This window comes from Haliotis rufescens, unplaced genomic scaffold (assembly GCF_023055435.1).
Source record: "Haliotis rufescens isolate VD_foot unplaced genomic scaffold, xgHalRufe1.0.p SCAF_2, whole genome shotgun sequence".
NCBI classification, from domain to species: Eukaryota; Metazoa; Mollusca; class Gastropoda; order Lepetellida; family Haliotidae; genus Haliotis; species Haliotis rufescens.
The window spans coordinates 14,355,140-14,382,203 of NW_025963890.1; the positions used below are offsets into that span (position 1 = coordinate 14,355,140).

Below are 27,064 nucleotides of genomic sequence, written 5' to 3' on the forward strand. Positions count from 1 at the left end.
ACGTGATCTCCAGCATGGCGGATGACGATTAGTCCTACGTGAAAGTTGTTTAGAGGTGTGACCGGCATTAGAAAATGATACACGCTCATGTGTGCCGTTTGATGTAATAAAGGCGGTATTTGGAAGCTTACAATATGTTTTTGACTCGTGCACTTGAGAAGATTCTAACTGACAAAGAAATTAGAAAGGCTCATCATTCTCAACTAAAACGGGCTTGTGAGGTGGCACTTGGTGAGTTTTTGTGCATATTTGTCAAATGTAAATGACAGATATCGCTGTCGTCCATCGAATAATCCATGTTAACCCATTTCTTACTATTATTGCTTTATGGTGCATGTCTTCGGATGATTGGAGGACATGAAACACAAATGGTAGTGAATGTAAACGCCACACGAATGCGGAAGAGCCTCAGATGTATATATCTGTCTGTGACATTTGTCAACACCTGTCAGTGTGCGACGAACCGTGGCTCGTTGGTTTCATTACAAAAAACACTGCGTTGTGTCATAACACCCGTATATCACCAGTTTACACTCACACTGTATGTGTATTTATATTTCCGAAGTACAGCATTACGTAAAATTTTATCGAACAACATATGAAATATTGTCATAGTAAATTGATGTTACATACACTATGGTACAGTATTGGGCATTGTAAACTGTCCTGACCTTCGCTTCTGTTCCTTGAATTTGTGCCTGTCCCAAAGCCTACAATGAGTTATATTTAATGGTTTATTGGATGTAATTCACAAATAACCTTGTTGATCAATTCTTGACCATGACCATTTTTATATTGTTTTTCAGAGGAATTAAAAAATGACCAGAAAGACCAGAGGTGAGTTCCATGAGATTACTTAGTTATTCTGATTTGATCACATGAAAGGAATTACTTCAAACTATATCAGAATTTACCTGGTAATAATGTTTTTGCTACTGTCAAAATTAAGCAGTAGCATCTTTCTCAGAACATTTCATTGTTATTATATGGATAATTATATGCTGAGCGTACAAGGCAAAACATAATTTTGATAGACTTTGGCTTCTCTTGTGGCTGTAGTTGCAGACGGAGGCATCCAAAGAAAGTAATGTCATACATATCCCAGTAATATGAGTCCAAACTCAACTTCACAAAAATCATTTACTTGACAGTCACCTATGCTCACTTAAGTTAAAATTTAAAAAGCTGGTCTTTCAACATATTTGTCAGCTCTTCAATTATAGAAATTAACCATGAAAGTATACTAGTCAAATAAAGACGACATTCAGCAAAACCCTTAAAATTCCACAGATTGTACTAGACCCCTTATTGCTTATAGCTACTGTTAGTGCTAATTTCTATCCTTGCTCAAGGGACCCACTTCATTGGTATGAAATTAATATAGATATAAGACTCAGTGTTAATAAAGAGTGCAATCAGAATTATCAAGTCCCATTTCAGTTATGAATAAATAAGATGTAACATTGAAAGAAAATACTATATACTAACTATGTAGACCTAAACGATATCTGTCAAAACATTCACTTGCCACTACACTGACTCATCAGTTAACCGTGAAGATACTGGTTATAATCGGTCTCCAGCAATCCATGCTTGTTGTAAGAAGATCTGGTGGGGTCAGGCTTGCTGGCTATCCAGATGCATGTCATCATATCCCAATTGGGTAGATAGATGCTCATAATGTCAATCTCTGGATTGTCTGGTCCACATTCAATTATTTACAGACCTCAGTCATGTAGCTGAAATATTTCTGAGTGCGGTGTTAAACAATCATCAGTATGCATACAATATGTTACTAATCAAGCCTAGTCCTAACATGCCCAATGAGTGGCACCTTTGTTACTCTCCCAGTATAGATGGTATAGTGGGCACTGGGCAGCATCCTCGACAGTGTATTAAATCTCTATCCATTATGATTAATAAGCTGAACCCATGGTTATGTTTCTGAAGTAACATCACCATCACCATCCCACTTATCACTAGGACCACCTCCGTTGTCCGGTGGTAGAGCGTCTGCCTGGAGAGCGGAAGGTCTGGGGTATGATCCCTGGCTGCGTCATACCAAAAGACGTTAAAAGATCACACTTGTTGTTATCCTGTCTGGCACTCGGCATTCAGAGGCTAAAACAAGGACTGGTCGGCTCAGAGTCTGATCAGGGTATTCATGTTAAACTGTGGCATGGTATCTCAGTGGGCACTATAAATCACCATCAGTCCGGACTAGTACAAGCAGCCACAAACACACACATGAATGCATTTCGCTACGGGTATGTAAGTGCAATAATCTTGGAAGCGACGTTAAATACCTTTTCACCTAAGCGCTCTTATCACTAACACCAAAAGGATATCTCTTTTATGAGCTTGCAATCAACATGCTTCTTCTGAGCGGGAACAGCAAAGATTTACATTCAATATTGCTGCCTCATCCGAGCGAGCCCTCAATATATTTCATTGTAGTACTGAGACGGGGGAGGGAAGTCGATATATTGCAAGACATTTTTGTTGTATTTGACACAACATGCATACCGTAAGTCAAGTTCAGTACAACTTGTATCCTGGATAATTGAGGATGATGGTGCAGGGAGCAAGATATTACCATTAGGAGCAAGATATTACCAAAAGGAGCAAGATATTACCAAAAGGAGCTTGCCAAATGATATAATGAATAAACATTTTGCAGATATTCTGTGATCATGACACTTTGGTATACAACAGGAGTACACATGTACTTAGAAGGATTTCAAATTTCAGAACTTTTCGTAGGAAAAAGTAAGTTTTGTCTCTCTGAATCTATATTTTATCTGTTTAAGTTATTTCTTACTATATCTGTGACTCCTGGGAATAAATATAAACATACTTAACCATGTGGATCCTCATAAGCAGGGAACAGCGTTTTGAAGGAGCATGAAGGAGCATGAATGAGTATAAGACTTGGCATAATGGTTTATTGGCAACATGTTTACAGCTGCCTATAGTCTCAGATGCATGTTGACAACACTGTCAAGTTTTCCTTTTTTTGCCAATTTCTGGTATTGATTGGAAAAGATATGAGCCGGAACAAGTCATAAGTACTTAGTGGTAATCACATAGGTTTCTTTATGTCGACGAATATCGGTCCATGGTGACATGTATCTATGTGATACAGCTTGCGTCTATTCAGGATTGTGGAGTGATTAGTTTTGACTGCCGGCTTTTATCTTCATCAATTTGGCTATCTTTCTGCCTTCAGTTTGGGGAATATTTTTTTCAGATTCATCATGTTCATCATGTCATAGTCATGTGATTAATAAAGTTTATCATAAAAGCATTGAAGAAAATTAGTTTGAAGTTTTTGTGAACATGGTCACTAATCAGTAATAAATGTGTGTGAATGATTACTTTTTATGTTGTTCTGTTTATGTTAGACATGTCAGATTTTCTTATAAGTGATTTAATCCATGTTATTGCCTCTGACTAGGATTTTAACTAGAATACTAATATTTGAGGTTCATATGAAATGTTGCAGCAGTATAACTTTAGGAAATAAAATGATAACATCCAGTTTAACTGGTTAAGAAAACTGAAACTTGTTTGTGCTTGCAACAGAACTGGTTACTGTTGGGAACTGTTCTGGTCTTGATATGTATCATCAATGATGTTTTCATCTGCAGTGTGGAGAACACATCCTCGTCAGCCCTGCCGATGCCAAAAAAGGCTGGGTTTGTGGAAGCAGACAAGTACTTTCTTCCATTTGAGCTAGCATGTCAGTCAAAATGTCCCCGGATTGTGAATGCAGCTCTGGACTGTCTTCAGGTTTGTGTGTTTATTTGGTTTATGAAACTTGAGAGTTCTTGAAACTCTGCCATGATTAGATTATGTAAAATATATTATATAGATAACTTTGTGTGTTTCATGTTGATATGCATAACTCTTTCACTCAGTGTTAGAAATAAGAACAATTGCCACAGACTTTAGAGATGCTGACCCTGACTAATACACTTTGGACCCTCATTTAAAAGACCGTAGATTACTGAGACAAAGAAATTGGCACGTATATTTACTGCAGGCCATGAGGACCTATGCAAATTTGCAACTACACGAGACCTACCTGCAACAGGCCGATGGGCAGTCCTTTATTTCGAACACTGCTTCCGCTGTACTCAAAGGTTTCTTTTTGCCTATGCATATAACCATGATAACTGAAGCTCGTATATTCCGCCACAATTTATATTCTGTAAATTTGTAATTTTGAGAAAGGGAGTACCGGTAAAATTGTTTCCTATTCTTCAACTCATACAGAATTCTATTCAGTTTTAAGACTCTTTTTATCACTAAATTTACATGGCAAATAGGTTACCTTCTAGTTTGCATCTCGCTATGTGTCCCAGGCCATGTCCTGTAATTTCTTGTCCACTTGCCTTATCTTCAGACATAATACAAAATACAGCTGCCCCTGACCCGTACTGAAGCACATGTAAGCTCATGTGGTGACCCTCTCCTTGGGCAAGAGATGTTGTTTGAAATATGCCTCTCACACAGCAGGGGTCACGGGTGGCCCAGTCATTGAAGGCGCTGCGATTCGCTGTGCAGAGTTGCGTCCCTTGGGCACGCCAGAAACCTATGATTGTGGGTTCGAATCCCAGTTCAGCCCGATTATGTTTCTAGGTTTGTCAGCACCATACCCATGCTCGTGGGTTTCACCGAAGTGGTAAACGTCCGAGACCTGCATCACTTCAGGCTTTCCTCCCACATTAAGCTGATATGCCGTGATATAACTGGAATACTGTTAAAAGCGGTGTTAAACCCAACTCACTCACTCAGTCACTCTTCACACAGCAGTGTATCTATAGATAAGCGGTAGGATGAGATGTTCTGTGATTGTGATCCTTGAAGTGCCTCACAGGTAGCTTGGTTTGTACACGCTGCAGGATATATATAATGTCAAAGTTCAAGCCGCACTCACTTAAATAATGTTATGTGATGGACAGTAAAGTGGTGTGAATAGGCTAAAAAAAAAGTCCTGGTTCTCAGGCACCACCCGCATCATCATAAAGTCTGCCACACGTTTTGTTTTTTTTATTTCCATTTTCAAAAAAATATAAAAATCCTAATACTTAAACACAATGCACTAAAGAATTGAAAATGGAAACAAAAACGAAACATGCAGTGAACTTTATGATGATGTGGGCATTGCCTGAGAACCAAGACTTCTTCTTTCTTTTTTTCTTATTATCACTCGCCAAGAGGTGGAAGGGGAATGTGGAATGGGTGCTGTTCCGGAGCAGAACTCAAAAACTATGAGAGATAGTTTAACCAAACTTGGCACATAGATAGGTCTTGTGGTGAACTGGTGCCTTTTGATAGTATGGGATTTTTTAATAATTTATTTTTCGAGTTTCCATTACAACGACTTTGACTTTGACTGAAATGGTGGTAGTGCTGCTTCCGGAGCAGATCTTGAAAATCTTACAATAGTTCTTCACCAAACGTGGCACATAGATAGGTCTAGTGCTGAACTGGTGCCTTTTGATAGTTTGGGATTTTTTAATAATTTATTTTTTTGAGTTTCCCTTGCAACGACTTTGACATTGACTAAAATGGTGGTAGTGCTCATATCCAGAGGGCTAATGCCTTGCACACAACCGGACATGTCATACTGGCGGGGGATATGAGTTTGTCATGCTTGCTTCATAATGAATTTAACCATTACGATCAGTTAATGATCAGTGTGAGAGCTTTTGAGCTTTATCTGTATTGTCTCCTCCAGAAACTGATAGCATATGGCCACCTTACTGGAAATGTACCCGACACTACAACTCCAGGCAAGAGACTGATAGACCGAATAGTTGAAACAATATGCGGCTGTTTTCACGGACCACAGACAGACGAGGGAGTACAGCTGCAAATAATAAAGGTAGGTAACAAACTGTGTTCACATGTTATCTGATATAATCTATTTGTATTGATGATACAGGAATCACCGTGGGGGTTTAGTTCTGTTTAAATGACATCAGTTGACATCTTATTTTGCTACATTGGCAGTCACCTTTCAACTTGGGTAAGACAACACTTACCAAAACAGGATGTAGAATTTACGCTCTCTTCACCCCAGTGTGAGAATGTATGTGTTATATAAGCAAGATTAAGTTTGATATTGTATTACTTCGCTTGTATGCAGGCTTTATTGTTTAGAATAGGTCTTCAGCAACTCATGTGACTGTGCTTGTCGTAAGAGGCGACTAACAGGATCGGTGACTTGATTGATAAATGTCACCATATCCTAACTGCGTAGATCGATGCTCATGATGTCAATCATTGGATTGTCAGGTCCAGACTCGACTGTGGATAACAACGTCTTAATTATATACCATTATAGCTCCGTTTCGGTAGAGATCCTCATACCTTTGTCAAGCTAGACCTACTACTCCGGACTTCGGAGAAGTCCTCTGTGAAGTTGTAATTTGCTGTGCAGAGTTGCATTCTTTGGACATACCATACTTTGGTTTTCACTATTTTAAGTGGTAAATGTCTGACACCTGCATCACTTTGGGCTTTAAGCCCACATTAAGCTGACATGCAGTGATAGAACTGGAATGCTGTTTAATATGGCATTACACCCAACTCAATCACTCACTCCTACCATGAGGCCTTTTTAATCTCAATTAGTTGGTCTGTTTCTTACTACCTTGAACTATTAAATGTCCTTAATGATTGTATCATACAAGTACAATGATTGTCTTGTAAGCTGAGTGTCAGGCATTGGGAGCGTACACAAATTTGTGAAGCCGTTACTCTGTGTTCAATCATTGCTATTGTTTCAACAGCAGTAGAAACTGCCATTTTTGTCCACTAGTCCTTATAATAACAACAAACAACAAAACCCTTTAAAAATGGCACATTTCTACTAGTCCTAATGATACCTTATATCTGCCCTTACTATTGGGCAGTTTGGCAAGGCCTACAGGACAAGTACAAATTCCTAACGCTGTTCAAAATTGCTTATGAATGGATAAAACCAACTTGATCACACTCAATCTGTGGCAGACTTGGTTGTCATTACTCATGATTGTTGTAAGGGTTGACTAATGAGGATAAGGTGGTTACATCTGTGACCTGGCTGATTGTGTGTCATTGACCCAGACAGCATGGTATGTTGTTCATGCCATCAGCCACTGGTTGGCCTGACCCAGACTTGATTGTTTACAGGCCTCTGTGTTGTGATAGAATATTTCAACTTGGGTAAGACAACACTTACCAAAACAGGATGTAGAATTTACGCTCTCTTCACCCCAGTGTGAGAATGTATGTGTTATATAAGCAAGACTTAGTTTGGTATTGTATTACTTCCCTTGTATGCAGGCTTTATTGACCGTTGTGACATCCAACACCTGTGAGATACACGAGGGCACCGTGCTGCAGACGGTGCGGACATGTTACAATATCTACCTGGCCAGCAAGAACCTCGTCAACCAAACCACAGCCAAGGCCACTCTCACACAGATGCTCAATGTCATATTCTTCAGGATGGAGGCACAAGCAGTGAGTACCATCAGTTTGAGTATCTGTCAGCTGCATTAAAGTAGACTGTAGTATTCAACCCTTATCACACATGGCTGGTTTCACTAAGCATGCTGACACTGATTCATTGAGAATCTCACCAGCCTTGTTATGTCAAACATATCAACACAACTTGATCATAACACGAGGGTGAGGTTCTATTTATCATCCAAATTCATATTTCCAACATTTTTAGATTGTAATCGGAAATTAACAGTGTCTATGGTGTCTTGTGCTTCAGCGTCAGAGATTAGTGATGTCATTAGATTGTGACATCTCGTAACTGATGCAAGGCATTGTGATGCAATTTCAATGCATCTCTGCTGCGGCAGCCAGCATCAGATAGACAATTATTTTTATGGAATCTGTCATAACTGTAACTGTTGTTAGGAATACCCTATGTTAATGTTTTCGAAGTCACATTGGGGCCACGGGGGCCCCAGTTGTCTAAGGCTGTGGAGTTGCGTCCCATAGGCACACCAGAAACCTATGATTTTGGGTTTGAATCCCGGTTCGCCCCGATTATGTTTCTAGGTTTGTCAGCACCATACCAGTGCTTATGACTTTCACCAAAGTGGTAAACGTCTGAGACCTGCATCACTTCGGGCATTCCTCCTACATTAAGCTGTCACGCCGCGATATAACTGGAATACTGTTAAAAGCGGCATTAAACCCAACTCACACACTTGAAGTAACATGATTACAAAACTCATTCCGACTGTCACTTTCTTGATCTGGTAACCAACGGTCCGATTGGTCATTCTAATGTGACCGGTAATGGGATGTCTTCAGGTCTTTGTTTTGCAGTAGCAAGATCTAAGATCTTCTTTTAATGAGATTGTCATTTGATAATCTGAAAACAGAGGAGAAAGGCTTTATGTAGAACACGCTAACTGAATTTGTCCCTTTTAGCACAACTTTAATGAAAACGAAATCTGACGCGACTAAATCACATATGAAATGAGGTGAGGCAAGAGGTTTAAGATAATGACGGGTCGGATTGGTAATCTAACAATAAATTCAAACTGGCCTTATCAAAAGAAAGGGTTTTTAACTGGCAGAAGGATGGTGGTAGGTTACCCTAGTGCTTAAGGTGTTGTCAAGTTGAAGACTTGGGTTGGATTGAAGCCCATTCGGGAGGTCCCCTGCCATAATATGTCTAGAATATTGCTAAAGTTGTTAAAAGCACAACACACTTGCTCATCCTTTGTACGTTGCAGGAATTTATCTAGACCTAAGAGGCCAACATTCAGCCCCAAGTCTGCTGCAAATGTCACAAACAATTCTCAAATTGGTATTGAAAATTTCCATTTCATGTTAATATAGCTACATTAATTTTATGGCTTTGTGGAGGTGACCTGTTTTTCAATTAAACTACAGGGGCACAGGTGGCCCAGTTGTCTTTAGGTGCTGCAGCTTGCTGTGCAGAGTTGCCCCCCTTAGGTATGCCAGAAACCCATGATCAGGGGTTTAGATCCTAATTCGCCCCAATTATGATTCTAGGTTCCTCAGCACTATACCTGTGGTCATGGGTTTCACAGAAGTGGTGAACATCTAAGATCTGCATCACTTTGGGTTTTTTTCACTGTAACATAACTGAAAAACTGTTCAAAGCAGTGTTAAACCTCTCACTCACTCACCCACTCACTCAATATGGGCTTATTCAATAACAGTGTGTGTAGAGATGATAGATCACTGAGAGGAGCTTATGCACACCCGATGCCCCCTGATGTCATTGTTTCCCCATTGTAACTGGCAACAACATGAACAAAATACTACAAATTATGTTATAGGTAAATGTGACATGATAAAAAAGTTTGTGGTACTATATTCTATAGGTAGGCCGCTATATAACACAATGACCACACGCAGCACCCTTGAGCTTTAAACCTGTTCTTGGGTGTTCACAGGGGCGGTCGGGTAGCCTAGTGGTTAAAGCGTTCGCTCGTCACGCCGAAGACCCGGGTTCGATTCCCGACATGGGTACAATGTGTGAAGCCCATTTCTGGTGTCCCCCTCCGTGATATTGCTGGAATATTGCTAAAAGCGGCGTAAAACCATACTCACTCACTCACTCACTCACTTGGGTGTTCACAGCACTGATCTCATTAATTTACTCAAACAACAGATACTGTGACAGCATATGAAAGGTTCATAAGGTAAATGTTTGTTTAACAAATAAAGTTGGATTGACGATGTCGGAATTCGGATCCTAATTAGATATTGAGATCATATGTCATGTGTTTTTAACAAACAAACCAGGTGTTCATTGTTGGTTGGACATTTATTTTATTTGGCTATCACTGTACTCTCACAGAAACATGCAATCACGTGGGAAAGACCTTGACATTGATAGGAGACATTGATTCCCCCGCGGTTTAACCAAATCCGCAGTATTGTGAAGGGTGTTATGCAGAGACGACTGTACCTGCTTCTGTGCTTTCTGTTTTTTGAAAGAAACACGGACCTCACGCTTTCTCCCTTTTTTCCCCAACTTCTAAGTACTAAGTAGGACACAAAACTATCCAAGGGTTGATAGAGGGGCAATATTGTATGGATTTGATTCATCAAACTGGCGTTCCATTTTTTTTTGTGGACCTTCCAATCAATCTTTGATTATTTCAGTTAATCATTTGTCTGTGTTGTCTGTCCCTAGGAGCAAGAGAGACAGTCAAAGCAGGAGAATAAAGGTCGAAATGACAAAGTGTCTAACAAGGGAGATGGCATTGAGGATCAGACAGAGGTAATACTGCTGATCACCAGTCTTGGTTTGTCACCAACATGTCCATGCTTGATGGTTTCACCAAAGTGATAAAACCACTTCCATGGTCCATTTGCCTGGAGTGTGGACGGTTGGTGCTTTGATGCCCGGCCACACCATACCAAAAGACGTAAAAAGATTGTACTTATTGTTACCTTGCCTGTTGCTTGGCATTAAGGGGATAAAGCAAGGACTGGTATCAGATTCAGTGTAATGTTTGTATATTGTGTGTGAGGAGGGTATCTGTGTTAAACTGTGGCAATGTGTCTCAGTGGGTGTGCACTAATAACACTGGCTATAGTCTGGACGCGTAAGAACATGCTCACTTTTACTCTCACATATATGTGCATAATACAAGCACGTCGCTATATAAGTGCAATAATCTTGAATGTACATTAAACTCCATTTCACCTCCCCTCAGCTCCACCAAAGTGATCTATCAAAATATCTATGAACTGCATCACTTTGAACTGTCCTCCTGCATTCAAGCTGACAACACTGTTCAAAGGGTGTTGAAACTGACTTACACATCCTGACAGTTAGGAGGAAGGGCCCCATTCCACAAAGCCCTAAGACAGTCCTGAGTCTGTGTTAAAGTATGGGAGTTAAGATCACCTTACTGCTACGATCGCTTTGTGAAACGGGGCCCAAAGGGTAATGTTATTTTAGACTGTTTATGTCCTGTGGGGCGGTCTGGTAGCCTATTGGTTAAAGCGTTGCCTCATCACGCCGAAGACCCAGGTTCGATTCACTCACTCACTCACTCACTCACTCACTCACTCACTCACTCACTCACTCACTCACTCACTCACTCACTCACTCACTCACTCACTCACTCACTCACTCACTCACTCACTCACTCACTCACTCACTCACTCACTCACTCACTTTATATCCTGTCTGATAGTCCAGAAACTGATAGATGTTTATTGCACACATTCCTCCTAAATTAAGAATAATATTTGTTAATTAATTAATTAATGTGTTAATTTATTATTTTGCCACCTATACCTAATTAGTTAAGGCTTGAATGGAGATTACAGTGAAAACTCAAACGCCTTTATCTTTATGATCCACTATATACGCCAGCAAGACACCTCATCAGCTCTGTGGCCTAAAAACAACATTCCTCTTGACTCAAACTTCCAAGTACTTGATATGTTGTCAATGGTCTTGGGGGGAGGGGGAGGGGGATTATGGGTGGCCCAGCCGTATAGGTGCCACAATTCGCCATGGAGAGTTGCGTTCCTTGGATTGCCAGAAATCTATGATCATGGTTTCAAGTCCTGGATCACCACAATTATGTTTCTAGGTTTGTCAGCACCATACTCATGCTCGTGGGTTTCACCAAAGTGGTAAACATTCGAGACCTGCATCACTTTGGGTTTACCTCCTACATTAAGCTGACCATGATATGACTGGAACACTGTTCAAAGCGGTGTTAAACCCAACTAAGTCACACATTCACACTCACACATTCTCTTGGGGTCTTTTTTACAACCCCACTGGGATTCCAGGTTAGAGTCCCCAGCGAACTATGCTAGGCAATTTAATGAATCTGTCAGTAAGACTTGGTGCCTTGGTTGATTACCTGTCGTGAGGACCTCATGATGTTGGTTGTTGCTCATGATATCAATCTCTGGATTGTCTGGTCCAGATTTGATTTTTTGCAGATCGCCATCATATAGCTTAAAATATATCTGAGTGTGGAGTTAAACAACAAACAAACAAAACATCAAGTTTTCAAAAGTTTTGTTTTTAGGTAATTGGGCTTATTATTCACTCAAATACTCATCCGCTTTAATTTCATTCAAGACAGAGGAAAACGATGCTGTGGAACAAGACAGAGATACGACAGACAACAATGGAGAACAAGGTTGGTGGAAGACGAAATGTTTACTGATTATGTTTCAGTTGATGTTTCAGGGCGGTCGGGTAGCCTAGTGGTTAAAGCATTCGCTCGTCACGCCAAAGACCCGGGTTCGATTCCCGACATGGGTACAATGTGTGAAGCCCATTTCTGGTGTCCCCCGCCGTGATATTGCTGGAATATTGCTAAAAGCGGCGTAAAACCATACTCACTCACTCAGTTGATGTTTCACCTCTTACTTTTAGACGTGATGAAATACACCATGAGCTGTAGTGATGGGACTGTTAGCCCTGATGAAATACGCTGTGAGCTGTAGTGATGGGACTGTTAGACCTGATGAAATACACTGTGAGCTGTAGTGATGTGACTGTTAGACCTGATGAAATACACTGGGAGCTGTAGTGATGGGACTGTTAGCCCTGATGAAATACACAGTGAGCTGTAGTGATGGGACTGTTAGACCTGATGAAATACACTGTGAGTTGTAGTGATGGGACTGTTAGACCTGATGAAAGACACTGTGAGCTGTAGTGATGGGACTGTTAGACCTGATGAAATACACTGTGAGCTGTAGTGATGGGACTGTTAGACCTGATGAAATACACAGTGAGCTGTAGTGATGGGACTGTTAGACATGATGAAATACACTGTGAGCTGTAGTGATGGGACTGTTAGACCTGATGAAATACACTGTGAGCTGTAGTGATGGGACTGTTAGACCTGATGAAATACACAGTGAGCTGTAGTGATGGGACTGTTAGACATGATGAAATACACTGTGAGCTGTAGTGATGTGACTGTCAGAAGTGATGAAATACACAGTGAGCTGTAGTGATGGGACTGTCAGAAGTGATGAAATACACTGTGAGCTGTAGTGATGGGACTGGAATATTGCTGGCTGAAAATGTCTTTCTTTTCAAATATCATGTTTTCTTGCCTGTGTTTGTTGCAGAAAAACAAGAAAATAATGAACCTGAATCTCCAGAAGATATTGCCCAAGGGATTCTTGACGAACTGTTAGATCAGATTGTTTCAGGTAGGCTGTGTTGCCAGTTGCATTGAAATCTTCCAGTCATTAATGTTTGAATTAACATTTTGGATTCACGTTATTGCTTTATAATCAACAATCTTTACGAAAGTTGTGATGGGAAAAGTCTTTAATTTAATTTATTATAACAGTAACCATTGTAACAGCCTGAATCCCTGATCTTTTTTGTTTGCTGATCTCGACAGACTTGCACATACTGTTTGTATTTAAGTACAACTTTCTTTTCGTGATCACGCATGTTTTTAGTTTTGCCTGCAATTTGTTTGTTGGACTTTTTTAGTTCATTTTCAAGTTTGTTCTTTTTTAGAAATAATGCATATATTACTGGTCACTATTTTATTTGTTCCATGGCATGTCACTGATCTAAGTTTGAGTTTTAGATCTAAGCCTCTTCAACAAGTTATCAAGTGAAAGCTATGAACTGGAAAAAAGTCATGGCCTCTATGTAGAGGGGAATGTCCGAGTAGCTCTCCATTCCTTAAAAATAATGGAGCAGAGGCCCCACATGGCCCGAAGCCCCACATGACCCGAAGCCCCACATGACCCGAAGCCCCACATGACCCGAAGCCCATTATTTTTAAGGAAAGGAGAGTTTGTGGATATTCCCCTACTTAAAACTTATCCCTACTTTTACACTTTGACAAAATATTCTGTTGTGGAAAATATTTGAAAAATAAACCAGAACTCTTTGTTGTCTGTATTTATACTGCGTGAGTCGCCCTTGCGTGATGCACGAGGAATGCTTTCTATGCCGCTGTTGCACATTTGCCAAGCTCCATAATAAGAAATATAGAGCCCCGAACAAGGATATATATATTACCTGAATTGTATTTTTCGTCAAAGGTTTATCTTATTGCTGTAAATATGAACATTGTTGTAGGTAACCTGCTCTAACACAATTATATATATATTATTTTGAGCTTTTAAGCATTTTGCAAAATTATGAAAATATTTAATGGTTAATTTCACATGATTTCAAATCAAACGATGTAATATGCTTTTGGAAAGAAATTTAAATTATTTACTTGTCAATAAATGTAAAAAATAGTTCCATCTATTCCAAGTGGAAATTAATTCAAATGTTGGTTCAAGATTATGTATAGTTGACAAACAACTCTCCATTCCTGAAAAGTAATGGGAGCGTTCAAACAATAGAATGATGTCACAGATGTGTTTTATATAAGATTTTAGTTGTTTCATTTCTGGTATAAAAAGAGAGACATCTGCTCTAGATTTTTCAAATAGCAATTTTCAGACTATTAGTCACCCAAGTTAAGAGTTGCTTTTGAAATTGCACACATTTTTTGTCTCATGGAAGACTTTGGTCCTTTTGTTAATGCTTTCAAAATAGTTGAAACAGAGTATTTGAAGCTGAACTTGGCATGGATGACACTTAAAGTCATGCTGTTGTAATGTACACACTCAAGTCAGATCTTATTGTAAACATGTTGATTTTCTTCATAACTTTATTATTTATAGTTTATGGTACACACTAAATGTGTTAGTTTACATTGTTATAAACTTTATAAAGTATTACTCCCAAAGACTTAAACATTGACTATTCTATAAGAGGCAACAAGAAAATATAAGATACAAGATATTTGATCGGAAAGAATGTGTATGTCCTGATTTCATTTATGTGTTATGAGTTATTATTTATGTCTTATTTTGACAAAACACCAGTTAGAGTTTCTGGTTGGCACACTTTTTCTCTTGTAGCTTTCACTTAGCAAGCCTTGTTGAAGAAATGCTTAGACCTATTGCACGGTTTGATTACAAATGGAATGAGATTGCATGATGTGGGATTTTGCCTCTGTAGGTCCGAAGGGTGATCCTACCTCCCCAAACTCAGACCAGCCTCTCCCTCCTCCAGGTTCCAGCTCCGGTCCTGAGCCTGACCCCACCCCTACAGTAGATGGGGTGAAAGGTGGAGGTAATAGTGTTGTAACTATGTATACAGTAGCCACAGTGCCCTTGCTTTGTGTTGGTGTGCAGTGTATCACCTTGTTTAAACTCTGTATGTAATACATGCTATATCATCCCAGACACCCAGTACAGTGTCCACAGTGCCTTTGCTTTGTGTTGGTGTGCAGTGTATCACCTCGTTTCAACTGTGTATGTAATACATGCTATATCATCCCAGACACCCAGTACAGTGTCCACAGTGCCTTTGCTTTGTGTTGGTGTGCAGTGTATCACCTCATTTCAACTGTGTATGTAATACATGCTATATCATCCCAGACACCCAGTACAGTGTCCACAGTGCCCTTGCTTTGTGTTGGTGTGCAGTGTATCACCTCGTTTCAACTTTGTATGTAATACATGCTATATCATCCCAGACACCAAGTACAGTGACCACAGTGCCCTTGCTTTGTGTTGGTGTGCAGTGTATCACCTTGTTTCAACTGTGTATGTAATACATGCTATATCATCCCAGACACCCAGTACAGTGTCCACAGTGCCCTTGCTTTGTGTTGGTGTGCAGTGTATCACCTCGTTTCAACTCTGTATGTAATACATGCTATATCATCACAGTGTCCACAGTGCCCTTGCTTTGTGTTGGTGTGCAGTGTATCACCTCGTTTCAACTGTGTATGTAATACATGCTATATCATCCCAGACACCCAGTACAGTGTCCACAGTGCCCTTGCTTTGTGTTGGTGTGCAGTGTATCGCCTTGTTCCAACTGTGTATGTGATATATACCATATTCCACCCTCTTTTATGTGACAGTCATCATACTATGCTCCACCTTCTTATATTTGACAGTCAGCATACTATATCATGCTATATTTCTCACCATACCTAATTCAACCTTCATATGTGTGATACTTTAAATTCCATATTCCACCTATTTATATGTTTTCCGCCTTCATATAGATGATACTCAGAATACCATATTCCACCTTCCGTATTCCACCTTCTTATATTGGGATTGATGACATGTTTCAACCAAGTCACCGAGCCTGACCACCTGATCCCGTTAGTCGCCTCCTGCAACTATGCTTGTCATAAGAGGCGACTAACAGGATCGGGTGGTCAGGCTCGCTGACTTGGTTGAAGCATGTCACCGATAACAATTGCGTCAATCACTGGATTGTCTGGTCCAGACTTGATTATTTACAGACCGCCATCATATAGCTGGAATATTGCTGAGTGTGGAGTAAAACAACAAACCAAACCAAACAACAAACACCTTCTTATATGTGACAGTCAGCATACCTCATTCTCAGCTTTTAATAATATATCACTCAGTATAAACTTTTCTCGGCTTCTCTTTGTCTGCACTGCACATCATGTATATCATATGCACAATACACTGTATATCTTTCACACTCCATATTGCAGACCATTAATAGTTTTATGAATTGGTTACTTCATATTTAATTTATGTCAAGCTCAGTGTTTCGAAATTAAGCATGAAGGTCAAGGGGTCCCCACTGTTAAGAGTTACTGAGTTATCAGGTCCCTCAATTCAATTACTATAGGAGCAACCACAAGGATCCCAGGATAGTGATTGAAATGATTTTGATACCCAAGACAGTCGGCCAGGTGACCCAAAAGTGTTGCCTGCCCATCTTCTAAGTTACCTGCCCGCCTCCAGACATTATTAATATTGAAAAATCACAAAAGAAATAAAGTAAGAGACAACTCTTGTCTTGATTCAGTTGTAATAATGCAAACAATTTCTTGGGAATCTACCAGGAGTTATAATAAACCTGAGTACGTAAGTAGCCTTAAAATTATCTGCCAGAGTATCAGGCTAAGTGGAGGAAACTTTCATGCAGCCCGACAGAAAAGATACCAGCCCGGGGCAGGTGGGCAGGCAATTATTCCGGACACTGCCCGAGGACCTTGTTTAGCTTCGAACACTTTGTTGTTATAAGAATCTGTATGCGATATGATCATTCTACTTTTACATATTCATCCTTTATTATTAACGCCATGTAAACTGTTATATATGGGATTACACTTTCTCAGAATATGCCATGTTACTTGGTTTCAAATAAATAGGAAGTGGTTACGTGGCATTTAATTGACTAACCAAGCAATTTAATTTGTGTTTGTGTTTTCATAAACAAAAAAACAAATAGCCCAATAACTGACATTTGTTTCCAGATTGGCGACAATAAATCGGAAGGGGCTTGTGTTGCATTTTTTTATGATGATACTAATTGTTGACAGTTTTTTGTGTGTTAATAATTAAATATGAAGTCTGTGAAGTTATTGTTTATATATTTATTCATATGAATTGATTTCAATATTTTTTTGTTTTTTTAGTGTTATAAATGTAAAGAACTGTGTGGACCCTTTGCATAAATCCGCAACACGAGATTTACATAGTAAACACAATTTATGGATAACAACTTCTTTATTCTAATGTAAAAGCAGACATTTTGGTTTAGATCCTTGCTTGACATTAGTATAAGGATCTATACCGAAACATCCCCTTTACAGTGATATAAAGAACTTTTATTCAGTCTACTTTGTCATCCGTCAGCTTTAACGAAATGCCTATCAAATAATTCAACAGATTTACATATTGTCCACTCCAGTTATTACATGTATACTTCAATAAACACCAAAAATATTGAAGTCAATTCTGAATTATCATAAACAATTTCCAACCTGAAGGTTGCTCAAACTAGAAATAACTGTATGAATATGTTACAAAGTGGTCAGCAACACCAAACTTTTATGTCTGAATATTTAGGAAACCATGTGAATAAGTATTAATGTTCATAATGTATTCATTGATGTATGGGTTTGTTTGTTAATGAAGATACTTTCTGAATGGTTCGGGTCCCATTTGCATTATTACAGGACTCTCACGTCTGACGTCAGATGACAGTATTGAGGCTGGGGACGGCGTGGAACAGATGCAGGGGGCATTCAGTCACATCCTGCAGAAAGATGCGTTCCTCGTGTTCCGCAGTCTGTGTAAACTGTCCATGAAACCACTTGGGGAAGGCCCGCCTGATCCAAAGTAAGTGCCACTTGTCATGTTTTAAGTTCTTACCTTCTTGTAGTCCATTCTGTCTTTAGTTAAGCAGGAGCAGTGATAGCTCAGTGGTTAATGTGTTTGGCTATCACACTGAACACCTGGTTCTATTCCTTACATGGTTACTGCATGCTAAGCCTATTCTTCATGTCTCCTTCCCTTATCATGCTGCAATAAGGTAGATGAGGATTAGCAATGAATGAGTTAAATCATTTCTGTATTTGAGGAGTCTGCTAACGAGTCTCCTGTTGACAGTGGACAGATGGTTACATAAAGGCCACAACAAATTATTTGTTCATTGGAATCTCTTTACCCAGGAAAGATACTGATGTTCTAATCATTAACAGATTATATACTGTATATTAAAATTCTTACACCCACACCTTCAGCCCCACCCACACGCCAATAGGAAGGCATAAATAGGTTAGTTAACCGTCCCTAAGGAAAGGAAAAAGCTTCAATTATAATTTTAGTTATTGATATTCCTTGGTATTCTTTCAGTTGTTGAGATGTTTCTTAAAATTTTAATATAATGTCAAGATGTTTTCTACATTTGATAATGAATGCTGACTTATGAATTATGTGAATTTAATATTAGTCACATATGTATTCTCACTTTTGAAACAAGGATCCTCAGAAAACAATTATGAATTTATTGTGATCTAAGCTCGTCTTTAAATGAAATAATTTCAAATTCTTTGTTTCAGATCCCATGAGCTGAGGTCAAAGATTTTGTCACTTCAGCTTCTGCTCTCCATCCTTCAGACTGCAGGCCATGTGTTCCGTACAAATGAAATGTTTATAAATGCCATCAAGCAATACCTGTGCGTGGCACTGTCCAAAAATGGTGTGAGTGCTGTACCAGAAGTGTTTGAATTGTCACTAGCCATCTTCCTCACACTGCTGTCAAACTTCAAACAGCATCTCAAGATGCAGATCGAGGTATGTGCTGTGTGAAGTCATTAATTGTACTTCAATTGTATTGTATTTTGTATCCTAGCTGTTATATGACTAGACACTTGTACTGGACAGCAGCAAGTGCTCATGGCATAGGTGAGGTGAGGTGAAATGGGGTTTAACATCGCGTCCAAGATTATTGCACTCATATAGCGACGTGCATGTACGTGTGTGTGTTTGTGTGGCAAACTGGGATTCGAACCAACGATCATAGGTTTCCTGCATGTCCAACTCTGCACAGCGAATTGTGGTGCCAGAAAACTGGGCCACCTGTGCGTCAATACAGATGAATATGTTCACTGATGTAGTGAGTGAGGCGAGGTGAATGGGGAAATGCAAGTGCATGTGTGTGTGGCTGCTTGTACTAGTCCGGACTGATGCCGATTTATAGTGCTAGCTCACTGAGATACCATGCCGCAGTTTAACATGAATACCCCACTCAGACACAATATACTGACTCCGAGCCGACCAGTCCTTGTTTTAGCCCCTTAATGCTGAGCGCCAGACAGGGTAACAACAAGTACCATCTTTTAACGTCTTTTGGTATGACACGGCCGGGGATCAAACCCCGGACCTTCCGCTCTCTGGGCAGACGCTCTACCACAAGACCACGGAGGCAGTCCTCATGGCATAGAGCCATATTACATTGTGCTCGGGACTTTGAAAGGCATTTAGAAGTGATACACATAAGGAAGAGAATATATGGATGTCAACTTCTTTATTATGGGGAACACATAGTTTCGGAGTATATGCTTACTCCTTACATCGTGCTGTTTGAGTAAACAAGTTGTTTTGATTCAGGTGTTCTTCAAGGAGATATTCCTATACATTCTGGAAACATCCAGCAGCTCATTTGAACACAAGTGGATGGTGATACAGGCACTCACGAGGATCTGTGCAGGTGAGCTACGACCCTTCCCAAACAACAACAGATACTGTGCATCTGGGAATTAATGCGAGTGTGAATTAAATCCGAAAACTGTTGTTAGTTCAATTATTTTATTACCTTTGAACTTCCTTAATGCCAATCAACAGGATAAACATATAAACTGTGTGTTGTTTTTAGGAAAATACTGTTTATTGTATATTTTTACGGAAGTGCTTTCCCCAGCCGTAATGAGCAGTGCTATTTGCTTGTTGATAGGATTAAGGCAAGCATGTAAATCTGGGGATGGGGCGGGAAGTCACATAAATATTGAGTCACATTTTTTGCTGGAGGTCAGTAGTCAAATTAATTTGAAGACAAATTAATTTCAAGATTTAGAGTAAATGTTATATTTGATTCCAATGTTGTCCTCATATGCCAAGAAATAGTGCTGATGTTATCACTCAGGTTGAAAACTAAACAACAGATTAATGTTGCATTTGATTGAATCTCGTCCTCATACCTCAAGGTAGAGTGCTTGGAACTGTTCCACAAAACGATCTTGACTGTCTAATGCTAATATTGAAGTATGTTAGTTATGCTCATTATAGTGGAATGGGGCCCTGATATTATCAAACAAGCTGAAATTGTTTGTGTGCTGGCGATTAGATGCCTCACTCTGGCAGTGTGGGTTCAAATCCTGGATGGGACTCAACCCCCAAAAGTACTAGCATCTGTACTTTACTAAGAAAGTGTTATCCCAAAAATAACATTTGTTACATTTTACCACTTTCTAAAGGGCCTTGGAAATGTTTGTTTTTATCAATTTGTATGTATACTAGTTCTGAGTAAATGAACTCTGTGTGTGTGTCCTACCTATTTTAGGAAGATTGTTTGATTTTGTGCATTCTCTCATATGGAAACTTCATTCTGAGTCTTTCACACACATACTATTTAATTATCCAGACTGTAGAATTATCTAGTGAGGAAGTAGTGGCGTCCACTCTGAAAACTCTCTTGAAGCTTAAAGCGTGCTTACAAATAACATTAGAACCATTTTGACAACTGTGTCTGTATGACTTCAGCAGTGTTGGTGGGTGAGTGAATTCATTATGACACATATGCCTTGTATGTATTCTTTTAACAGTTAACCTTGAATCATGATATATCATTGTCACGCTTGTATCAATTTGGACATTGCCAATTTGCCAGTAAGAGGAGTCAACTTCTAAGGGAGGTAACTGTGCTGTTTTCAGATGCTCAGTGTGTGGTGGACATCTACCTCAACTATGACTGTGATTTGGCCCTGGCTAATATTTTTGAGAGACTTGTTAATGATCTATCAAAGATTGCACAGGGCAGACAGGCAATGGAGTTGGGTGAGTATTTAAGTCAGCTCATGTTTTAGTCTTCGACCTCCTTCGTCATGTCAAGGCTACTCCTCACATTCTTGGCCTTTCCCTCTCTTCCTTATTCATGGGATGGTGGGGAACCTCTGCTTCAGTAGAAAAAATAAATAATGAAGTACATGTGAATATTAATGATTTTCTGATGTTTATCATCTTAGATTCAATCTAATGTAGTGGAGGTGGGGTAGCCTTGTAAGTAAAGTGTTTGTTGATTCATCACATGACTGCACTGTGTAAAGCCATTTGCTGGTGTCCCCATCCATGAAATTGCTGGAATATTGCTAATTGTGGACCCGTGAAGATCTGGGTAAGAATGGCACTTCAGCAACCCATGCTTGCCGTGACAGGCGACTAGGCTTGTTGTAAGAGGCGACTAACGGGTGGTCAAGCTCACTGACTTGGTTGATGCATGTCATCGTATCCCAACTGCGAAGATCAATGCTCATGATACCAATAACTGGATTGTTTGGTCCAGATCAATTATTTACAGACTGCTGTCATTTAGCTGGAATATTGCTGAGTACGGCGTTAAGCAACACACAAACAAAGCTAATAGTGGTGTAAAACCATGCTTACTCACTTTACTGACTGACATTCTCATCATGAGTTTGAAACTAAAATGCCATGCCTACAATGCTGCATTCAAACTGCGAGTCGTCGCTCTAGCTGAGACATTTTCTCATGGGTTCATAATTCTATATACACCGATTCCCAAAATTGCGTCTCGTTGTTGATGGCAACATAACGAATCATGAGGTTAAAAAAAGAGAACAGAAACAGCTTCCCACATTAGGGGAATGGATGACTGGTTTGTACAGTACAGTCTTGCAGTCCGACTTAGCGGGGTGTCGTTGCCTTTCACTTCCTGGTTCGGCTTATCTACGGGTCATATCATGTTCTTTAATATTCAAATGGTCAATTGAATGGCTTATGTACAGAGTTGGCTTATCTGCGGTCATATACGATACTCACTCCTTTTAAACGATGCTTCAAAACGATGCTTCAATTTCTTCTACAATTCCAGGGGCCTCCCCAAACCAAGAGAAGAGTATGCGCATCAAGGGTCTGATGTGCCTGGTGTCCATCCTCAAGTGCATGGTGGAGTGGAGTAAGGATCTCTACATCAACCCCCACTCCCAGTCTAACCTAGGTAGGTGCTTGTGCTGGTCTCAGCTGGGGGATGGTGGTATGTGTGGCTGATGGCAGAGGAGTCTGAATGTGTGCTAGTCAAGTAGACTTAAGAATATATCACTGCTAAAACTCGGTACTTGTTTCCCAGTCATTGAATGCGCAACAAAGAGCTGTGTAAACTGCGTCCCCAAGGCACTGCAGAAACCTGTGATCATGGGTTCCAATCGCAGTTTGACGTGATTAGGTTTCAAGGTTTGTCAGTACCATACAATCCTCGTTGGTTTCACAAGCGCAACATCGAAGACCTACATCATGTTTTCCTCCCACAGCAAGCTAACATGCCATGATGTTACTGAAATACTGTTCAAAGCGACATTAAACCCAACTCTCTCTTTACTGATAAACCCGTAAAGAGCCAGGGTCGTAAGAGGCGACTAAAGGAATCAGGTGGTCAGGCTCCAGACTTGGTTCATGCATGTCATCGTATCCCAATTGCGTGGATCGATGCTGATTATGTCAATCACTGGATTGTCTGGGCCAGACTCAATTATTTACAGACCGTCATCATATAGCTGGAATATTGCTGAGTGCAACGTTAAACAACAAAACAACCAATCAACAAATCACTACTGATGTTTGTTCCCAGGCCAGGACAACAAGCCCCACACGGAGACTGACAATGACTCCTTCAAGGGGACAATAACAAGCTATGGCAGCAGTAACTCCCTCAGCTCTAACAGCAGTTCCCAGATGACAACCAGTGCTGCCCCAGACAACCCCGAACAATACGAGGTCCTCAAGCAGCAGAAGGAGACCATGGAAACCGGAATTGAAATGTGAGTGGTTCAAGGAATGAAATTTAATTCAATTGCAAAATATCCTGAACAGAGAACTTAGGGATCATGAATATTTTAGGGGATATTTTTTTGTAAGTGAAGACTGATCACACAATGTCATATTTCACATATAAAAATGTTTCATGCCCCCTAACTTGTTTTGTTCTGTAAATTTTTGCAAAAAAAGATTATCATGCATGAACATGGTATTGAAAATTGGTGTCAAAACTACAGTTATTCAAGAGCACAAGTTCATTCATTTTAAAGCTTTGTTATCAAGTCGTCAATCAATATTTGACTTTTTAAGAATGGTTTGCTTCGATGCATGGTTGATTGCTATTTAGGAAAAGAAGGTTGGTAAGGAAACCATGGTATCTATTATGACAGACAAACCCTATATTCTGCAGATTTCACAAAAAGCCTGCAAAGGGGATAGCATATTTGCAAGAACAAGGCCTGCTGGGTAAAAGTCCTGATGACATTGCTGAGTTTTTCCATTCCGAAGACAGGCTAGATAAGGTAATGTCCGACAATAATTGTGGTAATTTTTTTTGCTATTGTCATATGTAGACATGTTTCAACCAGTGGACCACACGCAGAAGCCTTGAGCCAGAGCACACAGATGGCTGAGCCATCTAAGGCGCAGCAGATTGCTGTGCAGAGGTGCATCACTTACTCATGCCTAGATCCCATCCTGGATTCAAATCCTAGGTTCACCAAGTAATATTCATTCCCTTGTTTGTGTGTTTTACCAGCTTGCTAACCCACTTAACTTGCACTCTGTTACCTCTTCAAAGAAAATACACACCACTGATCACCAACTGGATTTTGTTTCCGGAGCACAACTCAAAAAGCGTTCTGTATCTTTCAGCAAAATTTGACAGATATATCAAACAGATTCTGAAGTGGAGCCTTAGATTTTTGGCATTCATATTGTTCTCAATTTCCATGAAAACAATTTGGACTTATTCTCAAGAGGGTTGGGGTATTTGTCGGTTCCGTAGCACAACTTGAAAACTGTGAAAGACTTTTCATCCAGACATGGTGCATGTATTAACCAAGGGCTGAAGTGGTGCCTTTTGCTATTTAGGAATTTAAAAGAAAATAATTACCTGTTTTCTTCGCAACTTGTTTGATTTTGACTCTGTTCATAGTAGGGCTGGGACGATATACTAACTGTGCAATCTGATACATATCATGATACCTTGCTCACGATCTGATACTTATCACGATACATGTATGTGCTCTTATCGTAGACAGGATGGCCAATACCTGGCACACTAACAATTTACAGGTGGCAGTGTTAAGTATGGCGTAATGAATGACAATATTTACATTTTCACTACTTATTTTCACTAGTAAATTCATGTGACCCTACATTTTTTTTACATTTTGCAACCAACTTGAAGGTCTAAAGATCGTGCAATGATGAGCAGGTTGTCCTCATAGGTATTCGAGGAGTATGCTGTTTTTTAATGAAATCTTTTAAAAATTTAGACACAGATTCATAGATCGATTCTGAAGGAACCAATGTACTTTATATTCCTCCCAAACAACTTTGCAGCGATGTTTACTTGACTGAATGATGGAAGTATGTGTCGTTTTCCATTTTCTAGTTTTCAGTGCGACTATTGTCGCGACACCCACTGACATATGTGGTAGACCTGCGCGACTACCGTCGCAACTCGTAGTCTAAAGGTTGCATATTGTGTTAAGTAATAACATGTTATAATAAGCAGTATTTATATCTTTCACACCTAATCCCTAAAATGTTTTAATTTCAGACGGCACTGGGTGATTTCTTGGGAGAAAATGAAAAGTTAGTAAATCTGCTCCTATCAATTACATTCTATTCTCATTACATCATTTTAAACTGATTCTGTAAATGTGATTGTTATTCATGAAGAAACTAATCATTCTTTGCACTAACACTGGTTTCTTTCTGCGCAGATTTAACAAGGAAGTCATGTACACCTATGTCGACCAGTTGGACTTCGTCGAAATGGACTTTGTACCTGCACTGAGGAAGTTCTTGGAAGGTTTCCGATTGCCTGGCGAAGCTCAGAAAATAGATAGACTCATGGAGAAATTTGCATCTCGATACTGTGTTTGTAGTTCGCAGTAAGTGGCTATCTGAAATATCTTCACCCATACGGATTACTGGTTAGACGCGATCGATTGATCAGAACCGCTGACTTGCTTGATGCATTTCATTGTATCCCAACTGCATGGATGGATGCTCTTGTCAATCGCTGGATTCCTGGCCCAGTCTCGTTTTTAAGACCATCACCATATAGCTGAAATATTGCTGAATGCAGCGCTAAACAACAAATAAACAACCACAATCCAGGTTAAGATAGGTTGACAGGAACCTACGCTGGTCGTAAGACTTGACTAAATGGATCAAATGTGCAGAATCGGAGACTTGGTTGATTGTGGGTCATCATACCCTTACAGTGTAGATTATTGTTCACAATATCAGTCTCTTAATTGTCTGGTCCGGACGCCAGTTGTTTACAGACATCCTTCATAGCTGGAATATTGCTGAGTTCGGTGTTGAACTAGAAACAACCACCACTTGGGGTAAAATAAGTCAACAGCAACCCATCCCAATTGCAGCGATTGATGCTTATCATGTCAATCACTGGATTGTCTGGTCCAGACTCTGTTATTTACAGGCCAACGTCATATAGCTGGAATATTGCGTAGAGCAGCTTTAAAAAACAAACAAACCACAAAATATCATTTTAATAGTTTTTATTAATGTGCAGTAAGGTTAATCTTTTGAGGTCAAGGGAGCTATCCGTTTGATGGTGTAGATAAAAGGATAATGACACTCTTCATTGAATTAAAGGGCCTCTGAAATAATAATTTAGTTATATATGTGGTTCCATGATTTATTTGCAGTAATTTTATAAATTCATTAATAGTATGTCACATGTAAATGTGAATGTCCCACAAGAGAACCGGTATTTGATGACTTCATGTGTTGTGTTTTCAGGACGGAGCTGTTTGCAAGTGCCGACACAGCTTATGTGTTGGCGTACTCAATCATCATGCTCACTACAGACCTACACAGTACACAGGTACAGTCGCAAAGCAGTTCATAGATGCTAACATCAATCGGGGCGGTCAGTTAGTCTTGTGGTTAAAGCATTCGCTCTTCATGCCGAAGACCCGGGTTCAATTCCCGACATGGGTACAATGTGTGAAGCCCATTTCTGGTGTCCCCCACCGTGATATTGCTGGAATATTTCTAAAAGCGGTGTAAAACCATACTCACTCACTCACTAACATCAACCTGGTATTACCCTGTAGGTTCCAATCAAACTCTCCACTTTCTTTACTCTCCACAAATGTAATTGTGAAGGTCGGTGAAGAAGTGGGTATCAGGGTCGGGTCACGTGCTAGGGGGTCAGGTACCTGGGTAATAAGTTTGGACTGATTCCAGCCCTACCCACTGCTATGGGACTACGTGTTACTTCAGGTCGGGTCACGTAATAGGGGGTCAGGTACCCGGGTAATAAGTTTAGACTGGTTCCAGCCCTACCCAGTGATATGGGAATATGTGTTGTTACTTCAGGTCAGGTCATGTAATAGGGGGTCAGGTACCTGGGTAATAAGTTTGGACTGGTCCCTGTCCTACCCAG

At 39.9% G+C, this 27,064-nt stretch overlaps 1 protein-coding gene across 5 annotated transcripts in view; it reads left to right on the forward strand.

Moving 5' to 3' along the window:
* The first annotated feature begins 7 nt into the window (after positions 1-7).
* LOC124113731 (brefeldin A-inhibited guanine nucleotide-exchange protein 1-like) overlaps positions 8-27,064 on the forward strand; it is a 56,069-nt gene continuing 29,012 nt past the window's right edge. For 2 of the 5 annotated variants that reach the window (XR_007222169.1, XM_048399658.1), the window contains exons 1-20: positions 8-231; positions 807-837; positions 2,752-2,769; positions 3,651-3,792; positions 5,747-5,893; positions 7,339-7,518; positions 10,193-10,279; positions 12,113-12,173; positions 13,120-13,203; positions 15,035-15,148; positions 18,039-18,201; positions 18,924-19,158; positions 19,975-20,074; positions 21,295-21,417; positions 22,472-22,597; positions 23,225-23,414; positions 23,822-23,933; positions 25,199-25,233; positions 25,365-25,535; positions 26,416-26,500. Coding sequence is in view for 4 of the 5 variants with exons in the window: in XM_048399658.1 (XP_048255615.1) it covers positions 135-231; positions 807-837; positions 2,752-2,769; positions 3,651-3,792; positions 5,747-5,893; positions 7,339-7,518; positions 10,193-10,279; positions 12,113-12,173; positions 13,120-13,203; positions 15,035-15,148; positions 18,039-18,201; positions 18,924-19,158; positions 19,975-20,074; positions 21,295-21,417; positions 22,472-22,597; positions 23,225-23,414; positions 23,822-23,933; positions 25,199-25,233; positions 25,365-25,535; positions 26,416-26,500 (2,301 nt within the window). In the remaining variant the exon portion in view is untranslated. The remainder of the gene's footprint in view (positions 232-806; positions 838-2,751; positions 2,770-3,650; positions 3,793-5,746; positions 5,894-7,338; positions 7,519-10,192; positions 10,280-12,112; positions 12,174-13,119; positions 13,204-15,034; positions 15,149-18,038; positions 18,202-18,923; positions 19,159-19,974; positions 20,075-21,294; positions 21,418-22,471; positions 22,598-23,224; positions 23,415-23,821; positions 23,934-25,198; positions 25,234-25,364; positions 25,536-26,415; positions 26,501-27,064) is intronic. The other 3 variants (XM_048399661.1, XM_048399660.1, XM_048399659.1) reach the window with 3 other exon arrangements.